Source organism: Bufo gargarizans, chromosome 5, assembly GCF_014858855.1.
Source record: "Bufo gargarizans isolate SCDJY-AF-19 chromosome 5, ASM1485885v1, whole genome shotgun sequence".
Classification (NCBI taxonomy): domain Eukaryota; kingdom Metazoa; phylum Chordata; class Amphibia; order Anura; family Bufonidae; genus Bufo; species Bufo gargarizans.
Window position 1 is genome coordinate 414,487,653 of NC_058084.1, and position 19,515 is coordinate 414,507,167.

Here is a 19,515-nt window from a genome sequence, read left to right on the forward strand (position 1 = left end):
ATAAGGATCCGACTGGCTTGATCCGAAACTAAGGAACAAAAGGGTGACCCCTATTTAAACCCTGAAACTCTCCCTGTCTTCTCAGCCCATGCAAAGATCTCTATGATAGAAAATTGCATGCCCTCGTGCCTCGACTGTATGACACCTGAACACCCTATAATAGTGAGGGGACACGACCACCGGCTCCCTACACTTAATACGGAGGGAGTCAGGGTCACCTAGGATCAAGAAAACAGGAAAACACAAATAAATGAACAGACTTATCTGTAGAAGCATCAGTTGTAGCATCCAGCATGTACACACTCCAGGAAGTTGTATAAACCGCAAAGTGATGCAGTATGGGATATGGGTCACGAAATTGTGATACGGTTCAGCTCCCTAAAATCCAGACAAGGTCTTAAAGAAGCATCTTTTTTCTTAACAAAAAAACAACCAGTGGCAACAGGTGACTTCGAGGGTCGGATGTGTCCCTTTCTCAGGCTCTCAGAGATATAAGTACGCATAGCGACTCTTTCAGGTTGGGAGAGATTGTATAAACGTGATTTTGGCAGCTTGGCTGCCATTTTAGCAACTCCTGGACACCACTCTCGGAAAACACATCCGAAAATTCTGAGAGAAAAGATGGTACAGTCTTGGTAGAAACCTCTGAAAGAGACGCCGTGAGGCAATTGTCTCTGCAAAACTCACTCCAACCATTTATTTGCCTTGCTTGCCAATCAATGGTGGAGTTATGTTTAGTGAGCCAGGGTAGCCCCAACACTAGAGGAGTAGGTAATCCACTTAGGACAAAACACGACATATCCTCAACATGAGTGTCACCCACAGTCAATCGGATTTTGTGAACTATGCCTTTTAACGATCTTTGAGAAAGTGGAGCGGAATCGATAGCAAAAACAGGTATATCCTTTTCCAAAGTGCATACCTGGAAACCATACGTTATTGCAAATTGACTATCAATGAGATTGACAGCTGCTCAACTATCTACAAAAATCTCACAAACAATATTCTTGCTGTCTAGCGCCACCCTGGCAGGAAGGAGAAAACGGGAACTACAAGTAAATGGCAAACCTTCAATTTCCGTTTTTTTTCTTTTTGTTTTTCTTTTATTACCCTCAGAAAACTCCATGAATCTCCTAGAGGGGCAAACATTAGCCAAATGATTTATACCCCCACAACAGAAACAAACCCTCCTCTGAGAGCTGAATCCTCTACTATCAGAGGCAAGCAAACCCAGCTGCATGGCCTCCTCCCCCTTAGAGGGGATTGAGAGAGACTGAGACCCCTGCGCACTGAATGAGACAGCTCCACTGTCCTTGAGCTGATTATGACAGGAAGGAGTAGTCTCCTCTCTCTCTCTAAGATGCCTGTCAATACGAACAGCTAGAGACATGGCAGACTCTAACGAGGCTGGTCTCTCATGAAAAGCAAATGCATCTTTCAATCTTTCCGAAAGATCATGGCAAAATTGACTTCGGAGTGCAGCATCATTCCAACCAGTATCAGCTGCCCATCTCCGAAATTCAGAACAATATATCTCTGCGGACTGTTTACCCTGGCATAAAAGACGCAGTTTAGATTCAGCCAGAGCAATACGATCCGGGTCATCATATATCTGCCCCAGGGCTACAAAAAATTCAATAAATCACTGAAGAAAATGCACCAAACGGATATACCACTGACTATACTAGCTGGTCATACAAGCAGATATTAAAAGCTGAGACTTTTGCCAATATATTGCTGTCAGGAAGCCCATCATGCACCACGTCACGGTCACTCAGCATGGCAAGGGGTCCTACCACTACGCTAACTGTGGTGTGAACACGGTCTGAAGGTGATGAAATCCAGCTCACAGCCAAGCTTCCACACAACCGCATAGCAGAACAACTAATGAATTGTGAACAAAGCAAGACTGTAAGCCACACCCATATCAGACCATGTGATGGAGGTTTCCAGGTGCAAAAGAATGTTCAATTGCCAGATAAAGGCACATTCAATACATATAAAACAAAATCACAGAAATGCAATGGCCAATATGGGGCAACTGCTCAAGCCGCAAACACTATAGCGTGTTTCTCATTGGGCGAGAAGTCCCACCGCATGTGAACCACAGAAATATAGTGGCAAATATGGGGGAGCTGCTCAAACCCCAAACACTGTAACGTGTTTCTCATTGGGGGAGAAGTCCCACCGCATGTGGACCGCAGCAAACGACCATCCCAAGCAATTAATGCGTACAAAGGAGGATGCCAGCGCGGTCCACATGCACCACAAAAGCATCCTACACAGACCGGAGCATTGTGCGGATGAAAATACAATTAATTAAATAAATCACTGAAGAAAATGCACCAAACGGATATGCCACTGACTATACTAGCTGGTCATACAAGCAGATATTAAAAGCTGAGACTTTTGCCAATATATTCCTGTCAGAAAGGAGATGACAATGTGAAACCAAAACAAAGAATGTCATGCAAGAGGTAGAGAAGAACGTCTGCCAGATCTTCTCACAGAACTGGCAGTGACAGATAAGCCCTACCAACCAAATTGCAGTTTCCAAATTCTATCATATATATTTAAATGACTAGAAATGTAGTTAAAAAGTTTCCTCTGATGGTGGAAAAACTTTTCTGTATCCTTAGCAGTGCACATAACCATAGAAACAGAACAAGCCAATTCTTGTGATTGACAATGAATTACACGTATGTGACATTTAATGTAAGTCAATGTGTTATTTTATATTACAGTGCATTCTCGACCAGTTCAGATTTTGCTCCAGTTTAGATGCTGAAGACAAAGAAAACATGAGATACAAAGCATTCTCTTGATTATGATGACAGAGTAATGTCTAGTTCTCGTTGAACAGATGGTGATTGTGTGGCCAAAGCTCTACTTACAATGAGTAACATATTTCTTTGAATTGTGCTTGTCTGGTTGATGGGCTGAGCAGGAATGTACAGCTTTAGATTCTAGTTAACCCTCTGACATCTACTACATTTCCTCCGATTGTTTTGCGATGTTGAAGTGCTCAAGCTATAGCATTCCCGCTTGATGGGAAATTTGATGAGCAGCTGTGTCGTATTTCATGATGAGATTGTGGCAGGAAGTTGACTCCTGATATAAGTGAAGATTTATCGAACTGTGAGAAAACTCCAGAAGTTGGATATAAACTGATAAATCTCAATTATTCCAGACGTGATAGCCACAGCTATAGAAAGGGTTTCACAGGAGAATGTAGAAAAGACAAAACTCTGTCCATTTACTCAATAAGGGCATATGGATATCATGGAAGAGTACCCCATTCGGGACACCCCCACCCCCTACCTCTGTGGGATCCAAACCTGGAGAGCCACTCTGTAGTTCCTGATCTTTTAGATTCATGCTGTTCTTGTATTACATGGGCAGCCATTCATCTAAACGGCCACCATTTATTACTATTTTGTCCTTGCAGTAACAAACATCTACTGTTTGAAGGACGATCCAGGTGCAGGACTTGGGGCATTCATCACATCGTCCTGGTGACCGTATTTTAAAAGGTGTTGTTTCTGATGAGATAACCCATTTAACCAAGCCTGTATGTGCCATAGTGATAGAACATATGGTTGATTTAGGACCGCTAGATTAAGAGGACACAGATTAAGTTGGCTGCATGTCTTAAGAACTTCTGTAGGGAACACTTTCCAGAGGACCTGCATACAAGGTTTAGGAAAGTTAAACCAAATATTATGGAACTCAGATAGGGCAAAAAGTCTTCCTATCCATAGTGGATACAGGGGTGATGGTGGATGTTAACCAGCACCAGAAAGGATCTCCATTTTAATATTTGCTATGAGGCTTATTTAATTAAAGGGAATCTGTCACCTGGATTTTGGGTATATAGCTGAGGACATGGGCTGCTAGATCGCCGCTAGCACATCCACAATATCCAGTCCCCATAGCTCTGTGTGCTTTTATTGTGTCCAAAAAATGATTTGATAAATATGTAAATTAACCTTAGATATGAGTCCTGTCTCCTCCATGCTTGAGAGATGAGTCCAGCATTCTCTGACTCTGAGCCCAGCCATGCCCACTGTGAAGGAGCTCAGCACCGCCCCGCATCCTCCGAATCTCCTCCTTGCTCACAGACGGCACAAAGCTAGAGCGCCGCAATCTCCCGATGCGCGAGCTAGCGCATGTGCAGTTCGTTCCCTGAGGCTGATGCCAGCACAGGGAAGGAACACTATGCAGACACTGCACATGCGCTAGCTTGTGCATCGCGAGATTATGGCACTCTAGCTTTGTGACCTCAGGGAGCAAGAAGGAGATACGGACTATGCGGGCGATGCTGGGCTCCTTCATAGTGGGCATGGCTGGGCACCGGAAACGTTAGTAGCCTCATTTACATATACCTACAATCGTTTTTTTACACAATAAAAGCACAGAGAGCTATGGGGAAAGGATATCACGGATGTGCTAGCAGTAATCTAGCAGCCCATGTCCTCAGCTCTATACCTAAAATCCAGGTGACAGGTTCCCTATAAGTCTATGTACACCATTGCCATTTTATCTGTATGAACTCACTCATACATGCAACCTTCAAAAGAGAAAGTTATAATGCCAGTATATGCAACAGAGCCTTCACAAGCTAAGTAGCATAATTGCATTGCACTAGTAGACCTTAGGTTGTTCTACACACTGAAGCTACCATATGATTCTGTGGCTGTCAATGGCCACACGATTTAGCAGGTAAACCTGTGTTATTACCTTCAAAATCACTTATTCATTGACCACCATTGGTGGGTGGGATGATGTCCACATCAGCATCAGCTGTGGCGTGTAAAACCAGCCTTAGAGAAGAGACCAGTAGATCTTAATGTTAAACCATTAGGATGCTCTAGTGCTGGTTCTACACAGAAATGGGAATTGGCCTCCTCATTGGTTTGTGTGCCTGAGACGTGGCCAATGCTATTAGTGTGGATCTCCCATGCCCTGTTGGCTTACTAGCATTCTAGCAAAGAGTGGAGAGGAGAAGAAGCACAGTCATGTATAGAGAAGACATGGCTGTAGAGTTATGGGAGCAAGTAAAGACATTTGACTGCTCTAATATTATGGGTGCACTGGGGCTTTCAAAAATTTACAGCAATATCAATGTCACTCAATAAATGCCTGTCTCTGGTCCCCTAGAAGATCAGTTTACGCAGACACCACAAAAAAAGTAGATCCCATATGGAGATAGTTTGGCAACAACCACTTTAGAACAAAGATTTATATGTAGCAGAGTCACAAGAAAACCAAACTCTTAATCTACTATATGAACATTATAAAGCCATGTACTACAAAATATGTTAATGACGTGTTATACACATTTTGGAAAGGGATTTATCTAATGATTTGAGTCTGTGACCAATTTATTTAACTGAAATCCCACTGTTCTTTTTTCCTTCACTGAAAGATTTGACAACACCAACATCTTCTTGCACCTGTTGTAGGTTCTCGTAGGAAGCTGAGGCACCTTCGATTGATCAGGGATTTTTGTTGTCCAATGATAGTGGTAATTATACAGATCTAGTGATCAATGTATGTTAAGGTCACCATTTGTGGCTGGTGACAATCTTATTTTACAGCGTATTAATGCTTATCTTGGAAGGTTCATGCTTCACTCGTCAGTGTAATTGAATCTTATGTTTTTGAAAGATGAGACATTGACTGGAACTGACAACACTCGTCTGTTTCTTGTTGGAAGTATTAGTTTTAATCATTTTTTCTCCCCACCTTTGCTTGATGTAACATTGTTATAAAACATTTGTTTTAATTATAGTACTTCTTGCATGAGCCTATTTACTATCTTGTTGATCAAATGTGTAATTTTCTTCCTCTCAATGACATGGAAAAATTACCAAATTGAGATTAGTGATGTGAGGAGAATTAACCACCAAAATGTAAATTGCTGTCACTGAAGATAATGAATTTAACTTCCATCCTTTTTAGAAGTTTACATCTAGCATTGAGTTTTATAGGAGATTTTTAGGGGGTTTTGCAATGATGGTTTCACACAAGGCCGTTGGGGAATAGCAAAACGCATTCTGGACAGTCTGGGGAACATCTCCAAATCCACTGGACATACACCATGTTTACAAAAAGTTGTCCTCTGATGATATTCGTCCTGGCTATGTGGTCCCAGCCGGATGCAATCTGAATAGAGAGGCGGCATCTCACTCAGAACAGTCTCCCTCTGCACCCATTTTGTAACTCCCTTACATATGATTAGAGAGGATAGATGACCTCCTCTTCATTTCGTCTGTGGCTGCTTGTACATGGGACAGGGATCAGGGAGGGGGTTTTCAGACATTTATGTTGAAACTTATAAATATGCATCAAATGTCTGAGATGGGAATACCCCTTTAACCCCTTCACGACTGCAATCTGTATATATACGTGATAGCTGCACATACCCCGTGCAGCTACCACGTATATATACGTTCTGGCAGCTCTTTAATCCAAGCGCTGCAAAGCGCTTGGATTAAAGCTTCTGCCCCTGCCCTGTATGCTGTCACGGACAGCATACAGTGCAGTAATGCCGGCAAGGGACCAATCAGAGTGGCCCCTTGCCGGCAATCGATCCGATTGGTTAGTCTGTGCAGACTAACTAATCGGATCGCTGTGTGAAAAAAATGCCGGTTTCAGGCTCTGATCTGCGGTCTGCAGATCAGAGCCTGAAATCGGTAATGTGTCCTCAAGCCCCCGTGCCCCCTTGAAGCCCCCGATCTGTGCTGGTTCTTGTCCTGCCCCCCCCGATGCGGTCCGCCCCCTCCTGCCCCTACCTGCGCCCCCTTCTTGTCCATCATCTTCTCCTGCTACTTCCTCCCGATGCGGTCCGCCCCTTCCTGCAGCCCCTTCCTGTAAGTAATGAAATGCTGCCCCCCTCTCCTCTCCCCAGTTTCCAGCGATGCCCCGTCCCCTGCCACCGATGCGGTCCCCCTTCTGTGTGTGATGGCGGCGGCTCCATTCCTGAGCCGCCGCCATCAGCAGCGTGTGTCAGCTCTATGCTGACACTGCTGTAACCCCATAGATGCCGCAGTAGCGGCATCCATAGGGTTAATAGAGGGAGAGGGCTCCCTCTATTTCAACCATCAGGGCTGCTGCGATCGCAGCGCCCGATGGTTGCCATGGCAACCGGACGCTTTGCAAAGGCGTCCAGTTGCCATGGTATAGGCGTCCAGTGCTGCCACCTACAGGCATCTGATTGTATTATACTTTGCAATGCAAGAGCATTGCAAAGTATAGTACAACCATCAGCCCCACTGGATCTTCAAGATCCAAGAGGGAACTGATAAAAAAAAAAAAGTGAAAATAATAAAAGTAAAAATAAATAAATAAAAATGTAAAAAATAAATTTCCTTTTCCTATAAAAAAAAACAAAAAACACATATTAGGTGTCACCGCGTCCATAACGACCATCTCTATAAATATATCACATCATCAACACCGTCCAATAAACACCATAAAAAATAAAAACGGTGTAAAAAAATAAGCCATTTTTGTCACCTTACATCACAAAAAGTGCAACACCAAGCGATCAAAAAAGGCGTATATACCCCAAAATAGTACCAATCAAACCGTTATCTAATCCCGCAAAAAATTAGCCCATATTTAAGACAAACGCCCAAAAAATAAAAAGCTATGGCTCTCAGACTATGGAGACACTAAAACATCATTTTTTTGGTTTCAGAAATGATATTATTGTGTAAAACTTAAATAAATAAGAAAAGGTATACATATTGGGTATTGCCACGTCCGTAACGATCTGCTCTATAAAACTGTCACATGACCTAACCCCTCAGATGAACGCTGTAAAAAAAAAAAAAAACTGTTCCAAAACAGCCAATTTTTGGCCACCTTGTCCCATAAAGTGTAATAATGAATGATCAAAAAATCCTATGTACCCAAAAATGGTACCAATAAAAAAAACTCAACTCTTTCTGCATAAAATGATCCCCTGCACAAGACGATCGGTAGAAAAATAAAAAACATATGGCGTTCAGAAAACCAATCCAGCAAAATCTGCCTTCCAAAAACCGTATGGCATTCCTTTCCTTCTGCGCCCTGCCGTGTGCCCGTACAGCAGTTTACGACCACATGTGGGGTGTTTCTGTAAACCGCAGAATCAGAGTAATAAATATTGAGTTTTGTTTGGCTGTTAACCCTTAATGTGTTAAAGAAAAAAATTTAATAAAATAGAAAATCTGCTAAAAAAGTGAAATCTAGAAATTTCATCTCCATTTTCCTTTAATTCTTGTGGAACACCTAAAGGGTTAATAACGTTTGTAAAATTGGTTTTAAGTAACTTGAGGGGTGTAGTTTCCATAATTGGGTCATTTATGGGGGTATACACTATGTAAGCCCCACAAAGTGACTTCAGACCTGAACTAGTCCTTAAAAAGTGGGTTTTGGAAATTTTCTTAAAAATTTTAAGAATTGCTTCTAAACTTCTAAGCCTTGTAATGTCCTAAAAAAATAAAATAACATTTCCAAAATGATGCCAACATAAAGTAGACATGTGGGGAATGTTATGTAATAAATATTTTATGAGGTATCACTTTCTGTTTTCGAAGCAGAGAAATTGAAGTTTAGAAAATTGCTAATTTTTTAAATTTTTTGGTAAATATGGGATTTTTTCATAAATAAAGGTGATATATATTGACTCAAATTTATGACTGTCATGAAGTACAATGTGTCACGAGAAAACAATCTCAGAATGGCGTGGATAAGTAAAAGTGTTCCAAAGCTATTACCACATAAAGTGACGCATGTCAGATTTGTAAATTTTGACCTGGACATTGGGGCATCAATGACCCTTGGTCATGAAAGGGTTAATGATGGATACAAAATGAATTATTTTACATAGTAAAGTGTCATATCAATGTGATCAAATGAAAAACTATTATGCTATATTACAAATTAGTTTTTCTGATTCCTTCTCTTTACAGTAAACTTACAGACTTAAACCCACCAGAAGTAGAAGTAGAGAAAGCATATCTCCAGTATGCAGGATGGGGCGCTAAGGGCCAGCAACTGGTAAGTCACAAATATTGCATATAGTGAATATCATTTCATCAGTTCACATATAGAATAAATCTCCCCAAAAAGTTAAACGGCTTATCATGGAAAACATAATGACCAATTCTCAGGATAGATCATCGATATCACATTGGCGAGGGTCAGAGTCCTGGCACACCCACCATTCTGAAAGCTCAGAGGTCTCAGAGGTCTGGTGAGCACTGTGGCCTCCGGGCTGCTTACCTAGCACAACATTGTACAGCTGTGCTTGGTATTGCAGCTCAGCCTTATTGACTTGGATGAGGTTAAGGCCGCCACTAGGCCCCGTGAAAAATGTAAGGTGACGTCACTAACCCCGGCCTCCTGAGGATAGGTCATCAATATCTTCAACAGGTCATCAATACACTGTATTACTTATCTTTTACTGATCCTATGTTACAATATATCATTTAGCCTAGACTGATTTACTGTTCTTCAGGCTTCAGAGCTGAAATCACCCAGCATTCCTTGCTTATTCAGTATCTGCACAAATCTTTCTCTATTGATTTGTATTTTTGGAACTGTTGTATTTCCTTCAAGTGCTGCACAGTTATCTGATATAGAAACAAACAACACTACCACTGCATTATTTACTAGTGATGTTGAGGAAATTTCCCAAAATTTCATTTAGGGTCTGATTTAGTAGAATTAGCCATCAGATTCCATTTGGTCTGAATACATTTGGTTCAAATCAAAAGTGCCCCCGGTGCCCTGAAATGTTGTGTATGACACTCTGGAATCTCCTAGGACTGTATCTAATCCTTTTAAGGTCTAATGCCAAGGCAGCTTTAGTAATGTCAAAATAGCAGTGACATATATGGCTATGGGTAAATGGATGGTAGCCGGTGGTGACAAACAGCCTGTTTAATAACACACTGTATTGTTTTATTTAATTTAATTTAATTTAAAAAATGATCCCAAAAATCCTCTCTCTTTGGTAACAGATGCCTTCTTCTCTGATACTACTCCATAAAATGGTGGGTGTCATTTTGAGCAATTTGTGAGGGTCAAATCACTAAAGTTTCTGATTTGATGAAATTAGAATCTTTTGGGAAATTTAAAAGAGATTTGATTCATGTAGAATTAATTCACTTATCTCTACTCGCCAGCTTTCTACATTTGCCCTTAATTATTATAATATTCATATCTGTCTATAATTTTGTGTAAACTATTTGCTGTAAACATAAAAACAGTATCTCCTCGGGGCTGTGAAAGATTAAATTTGCCCCCTGTTCTGTAACATATGCCTGCTATTTTAAGCAAACATACTGAAGCAGAATAATACATTAATGAAATCCTTGCTGTGCGGTGCACAATATTTCTGTTGTCATGATATCTATGCAGGTAAATAAGATCCATTATATACTTAATTATCTGGTGCAATTAATTTCCAAATGATTGATCACAGCAAGTGGTAGAGGGAATTAAATATACTCCATTTAACAGTCCACATAGAAAAATGTATCCAGATTTTATCCCAACTATCTAATAACGTTGTGGTCCATTAAATCATATCTGGTAAGATGCAGAGTAGGGCAGATGTTACTCCTGCTGCCCTATCTGTCCGTCCCAGCTATAAACAGGTATACCCAAGACTGATGAGTGTTATAGTACCAGTGTCTGACTGGGGTGTCTAGGGCCCACCAGTAAAATGCATTATGGGGGCCCACTGTACAGCTACCTTATTATTACCTGATCCTTATTGGCAAACCCATTTTTCAGTAGTAGCCATCTATCTAGCCTGGATTGACCTGATTGATCTGCCTTTGTGCCTAGAAGTCAACTCAACCACATGAATCTTTAGTGATAAACTGGGTGGTTTCTTAAATAATCCGCCCAGTTTTTATATGGATGCATATGCTGGTAGTCTACTTGTGCAGGGGGTTGGGGACTGGAGGCCCACCAGAGGATTCACCTGTTCACCTGTGGGCCAGTCCAAGCCTGTATAGTACCCTCCCATAAAAAGCATTACTACCAAATCAGAATGGCCTACCTGAATGCCAGAGGAGCTTCCCATAGGTCTTGGTTCTAAACTAATAATTTGTGCCAGTAGACTAGCAGAAGACAACCACAATTGAAGCTGATTTGGGTCCTGCCACTTGCTGGTATGGACAATTTCTATGGGTTGACTCCCCAAAATTAAGGATGAAAATACAAATGAACGTTTAGATGTTCTGTATAGATTGGTGGGCCATGGCATGCTTAACCGACACTGTACAAATTACAGTTTAATACATCTGCTATACGGTTTCTGCTGATGGCTCTTTCCGAGTATGTGTTTTTCCCGTGCTATTGTATAGCACTCATTCAAAGTTTTACAGAACTGAATATTTCCTTTCCAGAAAAAAAAACCTTTCTAATGTTTTGCTGTGGGAGGCAGTTTCTTTAGATCGCTTCGATACCTTTACTTCCCTGAATACTGCCAATAGACAGATAGGGACAAATCTTGAAAAACAAACTTTGACATTGACATAAAATATGCATACCTTGTAAAAATGCTGATATAGCCGAGCTCACAGCATGATTATTCTGTCCGAATCTTTGGGACTGTTGTGGTACCTATGGCTACTCTAAAAGTTTGATAGATGGAAATGTTGTTGTCTTAGTCATTAAGGAAGGGGGGGAAATTTATGGGGGGAAACTTATGGAGTAAACATACAGTATGTAGTTCTCAAACTTTCTAATATAGGCTTGAAGAGCTGTCCAGCTTACTGATTTCCCGGTGTTCCGTTGCCAATGCTTCACAGTTCCCTGCCTGTCTTAGCTTCTCAGTCCCTATCCCACACAGGAAATTATCGCTCAGCCAATCACTGGCTGCAGTTGTGACTCACCTTAGCCAGTGATTGGCCGAGCGATCATTTCCAATGTGTCGAGAAGGGCCAAAAAGCAAAGACAGAGGAGCTGGAACATCAGAACAGGAACAGCAGGGAATCTATAAGACGAGTAGGATTTATTGTATTGTACATCACACAGAGCCTATTTTCAAACACTTTAAACACCAGGAGGTCCACACTATCAAAATTTAAGGGGTCATTTACTATGCTGAAATACACCTAAATTAGGCGTATTTCAGGCGCAGATAGTGGTTAGTTACACCTTTATCTGCCACTTCGCCCCTATCATGCCAGGTCTAAAATTGTGGGCGTGGTGTGGGTGGGGAAGGGGTGGGTCTGCAGGCCCGTCTCATTCACCATTTTCTACCCCTGTTTTAGGTGTAGAAAAAGGTATAAATGTAAGACCGCTCAGAAGTGGTCTTACATTTAGAACTGGCGCTGGATGCACCAAAGTTATGGAGAGGCCTGCGCCTCTATAACTTCTGCGGATCCACCGCCAGTTTAAGGCTTTATTAAGAGCCCTAATTTATTAAGTCTAAATCGCCGGTCTTAATAAATGTGCCCCTTTGTCCCTGTAGACTGATCTAAGATACTGTGGAGGTTTTTTCACATCAAGCAGGAGTTGTTCCGAAGTAGTGGACACTGATATTCTTCATACCCATTTCTGCATGAAGGAAAGTATCTGTCTTTCAGAAACAGCACCACACCTACCCAGAGATTGTATTTGATATTGCAGCTCAGCCTTATTGAAATGAGTAGGGCTGAGCTGCAACACCACACACTACCAATCCTGGACAACCCCCTTAATATATTTGTTACAAGGTCTGACTTTTGGTAACATCTCTACCTACTTGGTTGTACACAACTAGAGATGAGCGAATCGAAGTTGACTACCGTAAGTGGAATTCAATCCAAATTTCAGGAAAAATGCACTGAATTCAAATTTCCTCACGCTTCGTGGTAACGAATTGCATTTTTTCCTAAAATGGCTGCTGCACGTGTGAGGACATGGAGCAAATAACTCTGGGAACGAGGAATCATCTACAATGCCATGCATGCAGCCAATCAGCAGCCACCCAGCCCCTGTGATGTCACAGCCCTATAAACAGCCATCTTGGATTCAGCCATTTTCCAGTGCACTTAGTGCAGGGAGAGATGTCAGCAGGTGCTAGGGAAAGTGGTAGTAAATACTTTTAAACTTTTTTTTTGGCTGAATATATGTTCAGGGAAAGATCATTAGAAGTGCAAGGAAAGGATAGGGAGAATTTTTTCCAAACTATAAAAGGAGAACAGGGTCCAATAGGGGAGTGTACAGCCTAGCAATTCTATTACACCTTGCTGCACTGACTGGGGATCCAAATTGCCATGATACTGCTGCTTTTAGGTTTGCAATAAATGATACCTCTGTAATACCAGCAAACCTTGCTTGGTATTGGGGTGTAAGTGTTGTGTGATAGAGCCATTAATAGGGTGTATTTCTAGGAAATATTTGTACGTCCTATTAGCCGTTGTGCGGTGCATTTCTATTTTGTAAAGTCTTTTTTTGGGGTGTATTAGTGGAAAAAAAAAGGGCTTATTTGCCGCTGTACGGTGAAGTGACAAAATTACAGTCTTTTTTGTGGTGTATAAGTGAAAAAATATATCAAGTATAGGACGGCTCTACCTCCTGGTTTGGGATGGCCAGGTGCACCTATCTGATGTCGCACTCAAGGCACCTAAGTAGTAAATCAAAAAGAAAGGATGGGCACTCTAATATCCGGAACCAAAAAGTTTAATATAATCACAATATTAGTACATATATAAAATAAAGATATGTAAGATTGTTCCAATCAGAAATGTATACGTGGACAATCTGTTAAATATCTTCAATAAGTATATAGGAAACAGGCCTGTCACCATAAAATAGACTACACAATAAAATCTTACAAATGATAAATTAAAATACTGATAGTAGCCGCTGGAAATCCGTAATAAGCTAGTGCAGGTTAAATGGAAATGGAACCGCTGGTGGTTGCCTAGTCAGATCCACTCAATCTGCAAACATGTAGAGACTCCTACTGTAGTGGAGTGTTGACCGAGCAAATATATTCAATATACCTATTGCCTATAAATTAAATAAATGTGAACAATCACAAAATCCCAATGTGCTAATATTAAAGAAACAATCCTAATAGTATTACAGTGTGAATAATAGAAAAAAGTTGGGAAAGGAATCCAAGAAAAATCCAGGAAAAAATCCGGAGTGCAATCTCATGTGATTAATCCAAATCCATCTGTATAAATGAATATTCAACATGCATAAAAATCCTGTGGCATTAAATCTGATTGTGTTAAATTACTGTGCTTGAAATGATAAGTAAATTTTCAATTGCTACAGTCTTTCTTAAATTGCCCACAAACTGCAGAGGTTCAGCAGTGTTAGCGGCACAATGCTGTTATATCTGTGGCCGCTTGCATATGGGTATAACTTTGTATTCCAATGTTACAGTCTCGGTGGTTTCAGTTTGCCACTGTAGGCACAATTACCTAGCAGAGGACTATGAATGCCGGATGTTCGGTAATATTCGCTACTATCTAAGATGTCATGCGATGCAATGGTACTCACGCTTGGTAGTGTCCGGTCTGTAGCATGAGTGCAAGGCACTGCTTACCTTGCAGGAAGCAGATTACGAGACTGCCTTACTATTATATCCCGGATCTGTATAGTCCACTTTGGCTGTTATAGAGGTCCGGTAGCAGGTCACAAGTCTCTCTCTGTTTTCGCCGTAGTTGGTTCCCAGTTTGCACTTCTCTTTGCAATGGGCGTTTCTCCTATCCTTCACATCGCCCGAGCAGCTAGTTTGATAGCACCGGCTGTGTTGTATTATCCGTAAGTTACCAGACTATGGCCAATAGATCTGGAGTTAGTTTTTTTCGGTGAAAGCGCTTTCTCTAGATAACAGTTCTATTGTTCATCTAGTTTTGCCGGTACATTGCCAGGGTCCAATACTTTATCTTTCCACGCCAGACGCGTTTCGAAGGTTAGGCTACCTTCTTCCTCAGTGGCTTTAGTAAGAACTGTCTGGCTTTCCGGCTTTTATTCCTCTGGCTATCAGAAGGGCTCTCTGTTAACCCTGAAATGGATCTTGTGGATCTGGAACATTTTTTGTCATATTGCGTTTTCATTATGTTTCCTCTGCGGTATTTAAGGGTTCGTGCGTTTTTTTGCTCCACATTTATTTCAGCTTGTCTCCGATAATTTCGATAGGTTACTTTTGTGAAAGCTAATTACATTCTTACATTTACTGGGTTCTTCTTTCCAATATATATTGGAGAGTCATGCATCCCAGCAGCATATATATATTTGTTATTATATCAATAGTCATGTACAGAATGATCACATAACCATGTTCTATCATATCACTTGAGGTGACCAGGGAAGTATAAGGTCACTGATAGCACTTGCTTGTGTGGTATAGATAGGTGATCATAGTATACATCACTCGATAATTTTTATACAAAAAGTCAAAAAATAACTACATATTATATAAGGTAAAAACCAATAAAATTTATTCAATTTTTATAAAATATAAAATATTAAATCTTATTAAAAGACATATATAGGTATTCATGTGAATGAATTAGGGAGATATATGAAGGGACTGAACGGATGGTGCCCTTAGTGTAAAATCTGGGATACATCACTAACCCCATATATTTCATTAGTCCTAATCCAGAGGAGTGCAGTTTCTAATAGGTCGCTGACCTTTCATGATGTAATTGGGCTGGGAGCCCATCGACCAGGAGGGGTCACAGTGCTGATAATCAGCCAGACTGGTACCCCCCATGATCCAAGGGCACCCAACCCATTAAAGGAATCCGAAGATTTCGAGTTCGGCGTTGAGTCCGGCTGGTGCCAGGCTGCCGAACTCGAAAATTCTCCTTGATTCCGCCCTGGACATTCGGGCGATATGGTTCCCTCCCCTCCAGTGCCGATCTAACTGTTCGAAGGCTGCAAATTTCATGGTTTTTGGGTCCTGGTTGTGGACCAGTTTAAAGTGTCTGGACAATACGTGCTTATCATATCCCTTTTTAATATTATTTATGTGTTCCGCTATTCTTACTTTTAGTGGTCTTTTAGTTCTTCCTATGTATTGTTTGCCACACGTGCATTCAATTACATATATAACGTTTGAGCTATTACATGTCAAGAGTTTTTTAATTTCAACGGAGAAGGTGTTTTGAGTTGAGTTCACTCGTGTAGTTTTCCTCGCAAAAGATGTAATTTTGCAGTTCGCACAGCATCCACATCTGTGGAATCCGCTTCTTTTGAGCCAGTTGTTAATGGATCCGTTGGCTCCTATTTTCTGTTTAATAGATGGCGCTATTTTTAAGCCCAGATTGGGTGCTTTAGTATATACTATCTCCGGTACTAGCGGAACTAAAGGGCCTATGGTTTTGTCCTTCTGGATCAGATGCCAGTGGTTTTTAATGATCCGCTCGATTTTTTTATGTTGTATGTTGTAAGGTAATATTATACGGAACTTTTCTTCACTGGTTTTTGTCTCAATATCAATCTGATTGGGCACAAAAAACTGGTTTCTGTCCATTTCCCTGACTTTTTGTAAAGCTTTATCCACCACTGTATCTGGATAATTTTTAGTCAGGAATTGTTCCCTCATATTGGTAGCTTCCTCTTCAAATTTATCCTCATTAGTGCAGTTCCTCTTAATCCTCCGAAATTGTCCTTTAGGTATGTTCATCAACCATGAAGGCAGATGACAGCTGGAATAGAGGATAAAGCTATTTTTTGCCACTTTTTTCTGGTAAGTGGTACACACATAGTGGTCCACTTGAGTGGTAATCAATAGATCAAGGAACTCTGTATGCTCTTGGTTGATATTTGAAGTAAATTTGAGGTTATATCATTATTATTGATCTCTTCTAAGAAGGAAGATAAGTCCCCTTCATCGCCCTGCCAGATAAAGATGACATCATCGATAAAGCGCTGCCAGAGCACCAGATCCGACCCCAGCTTGGGTGATATGGTCTCTAGTTCCCACTGTGCCATAAATAGGTTGGCATAGCTGGGGGCGAATCTGGTGCCCATGGCAGTGCCCCAAATCTGGAGGTAATATGCCCCCTCAAAGAAAAAATAATTATGTGTGAGTATGTGTTCAACACCCTCGGCCAAATATTCTATTTGTTTAGTATTTAGATTTCCATAATTATTAAGTTGCGATTTCATGTTATTTATGCCCTGTTCATGGTTAATAACGGTATAGAGCGATTGTACATCCAAGGTTCCTATACGCCAATGTGGCTCCACCCGCAAGTTCTCCAACAGTTGGACAACTTGCGTGGTGTCTTTGATGTAAGCAGGAATCTTCTTGACCGTAGGGTTGGATCATTTGGTCAATATACTGGGATAGATTGGATGTCAACGACTCTATACCAGATATTATCGGGCGGCCTGGTGGGTCAGTCATATTCTTATGTATCTTTGGGAGGCAATAGAAGACGGGTAGTCTCTGTTGGGTCCCCAAAATGAAGTCCGATTCCTGCTTAGTTAATAAGCCTCCATTGAGGCCTTTCTCACAGAATTGGCTCAATATTTTTGAGAATTCTTCTGTGGGATCTCTTGTAAGTTTCCTGTATGTGGTAATGTCCCCCAATTGTTTCAAACACTCGGCATTATATTTCTCAGTTTCTAGGAGGACAATCGCTCCCCCTTTGTCCGCAGGACGAATGGTGAGGTTATTACAGCTTTGCAGTTCTTTTATTGCATGAATTTCCTGCATAGTTAGGTTGTTTCTCCGTCCATATTTATCAGGTATCTTCCTTAACTCAGTCTCTATATTTTTCTGGAAGGTGGCTATCTCAGCACTGATCTCCTGTCTGGGGAATTTTTTTGACCTCAATTTTAATTCTGTGTGTTTAATTTCTGCATCCCTATGTTCATTCGGATTTATTATAATCGGATTTTTTAGGAAATATTTTTTAAGACAGAGTTTCCGTATAAATTTCTCCACCCCCACATAGGTATCAAATTTATTCAATTTCACCGTTGGTGCAAATTTCAGTCCTTTGCTCAGCAGTCCTGTCTGATGATCAGTCAGGACTATCGAGCTCAGGTTCACTATGACTTCCTTATCTGTCGTCATCTGTGTCTGTTGTAAGTCCCTCTTTTTTCTTTGACCTCTTCGTGTCTTCCATTTAGGTCTGTTTGTTGTTGCTGTCTGTGTGTCCCTTCTCTTACAAATCTGGGTGCATGATGGTGCCTGTTCTGTGGTGGCCACATTCTCTGTTGTAGTTCGTAATTGTCTATCTGGTGATTGTGTCTGTTCCTCAGATTGTATGTGTGTGTTGGTGATGATTGTAGGTGTTGTTGATGTCCTATTGGCGGTGATTGTGACCTGCGTCTGTTTCTTGTGTTGTGATGTGTAGGTGGTGTTTGTTGATGTTGAGGGTATATACCAATTGGTGTTTTTGATCTCCTTCTGTTTCTCGTCTTGTGGTGGGGCGGAGTCCTGTCTAAAAAATGATTATAATTCAATGCTTCAAACCTATTATTAACCGGGATATTATATCTCTTAGAATTATCATCAGTATTAGATTCTTCCGGAGGTCTAGTGTTTGTTTCTCTCTCCAGTGAATTGTTTCTATATCTCTCCCTATCATCCAGTCTGGGATTATGTCTATATTTCTTTGTTTTCTTACTAATTATCTCCGACTCCATTTTGTCCAGACTCCTGCACAGGCGTTCCTGCCACATCCGCAATTCATCACTCGCCGGTAGCTTATCCACTACCGTCTTTATCTGATTAATTTTCTCAGTGATTTCTTCTAATATTTTACACCTCCTTTTTATAATTAATTGTATTAGAGTCATTGATTGGGAGAACAGTAGCGACTCCCATTCTTTAATAAATTCTTCATTACACAGGTCCTGTGCAGGGGTCTTGGACAGTTGTAGTCCTTTAGGTATCTTTTTATCCTCAATATATACCTTCAGGGACTTGATCTCCCACTGCTGCCTGAGTTGTTTCAGCAGCAGTGGTTCAAGTTCCCTGAAAATCTCAGATATGGATCTCTCTCCTTGTATATCACTAGGACCACATGTATACGTGTCATTAAATCGGTATGTTTCTACCTTAAGTCTTTTAGTTTCTATATGGTTCCAGATATCCATCTCCAAAACAAGGGGAGCTCTGTCCTAGTTGAGTGCGTGCAACTTATAAAAATATATCAAGTATAGGACGGCTCTACCTCCTGGTTTGGGATGGCCAGGTGCACCTATCTGATGTCGCACTCAAGGCACCTAAGTAGTAAATCAAAAAGAAAGGATGGGCACTCTAATATCCGGAACCAAAAAGTTTAATATAATCACAATATTAGTACAGTAATTCAACACACCAGATTTAATGCTTCAACATTTTTATGCATGCTGAATATTCATTTATATAGATGGATTTGGATTAAGCACATGAGATTGCACTTCGGATTTTTCTTGGATTTTTCTTGGATTCCTTTCTCAAATTTTTTCTATTATTCACATTACTATTAGGATTGTTTCTTTATTATTAGCACATTGGGATTTTGTGATTGTTCACATTTATTTATCCTACAG

General features: G+C 40.8%; 1 protein-coding gene across 1 annotated transcript in view; it reads left to right on the forward strand.

Moving 5' to 3' along the window:
• LOC122939484 (dipeptidyl aminopeptidase-like protein 6) overlaps positions 1-19,515 on the forward strand; it is a 397,047-nt gene that overhangs the window by 169,819 nt on the left and 207,713 nt on the right. The window contains exon 5 of the mRNA XM_044295552.1: positions 8,964-9,051. Within this exon, the coding sequence (XP_044151487.1) occupies positions 8,964-9,051 (88 nt within the window). The remainder of the gene's footprint in view (positions 1-8,963; positions 9,052-19,515) is intronic.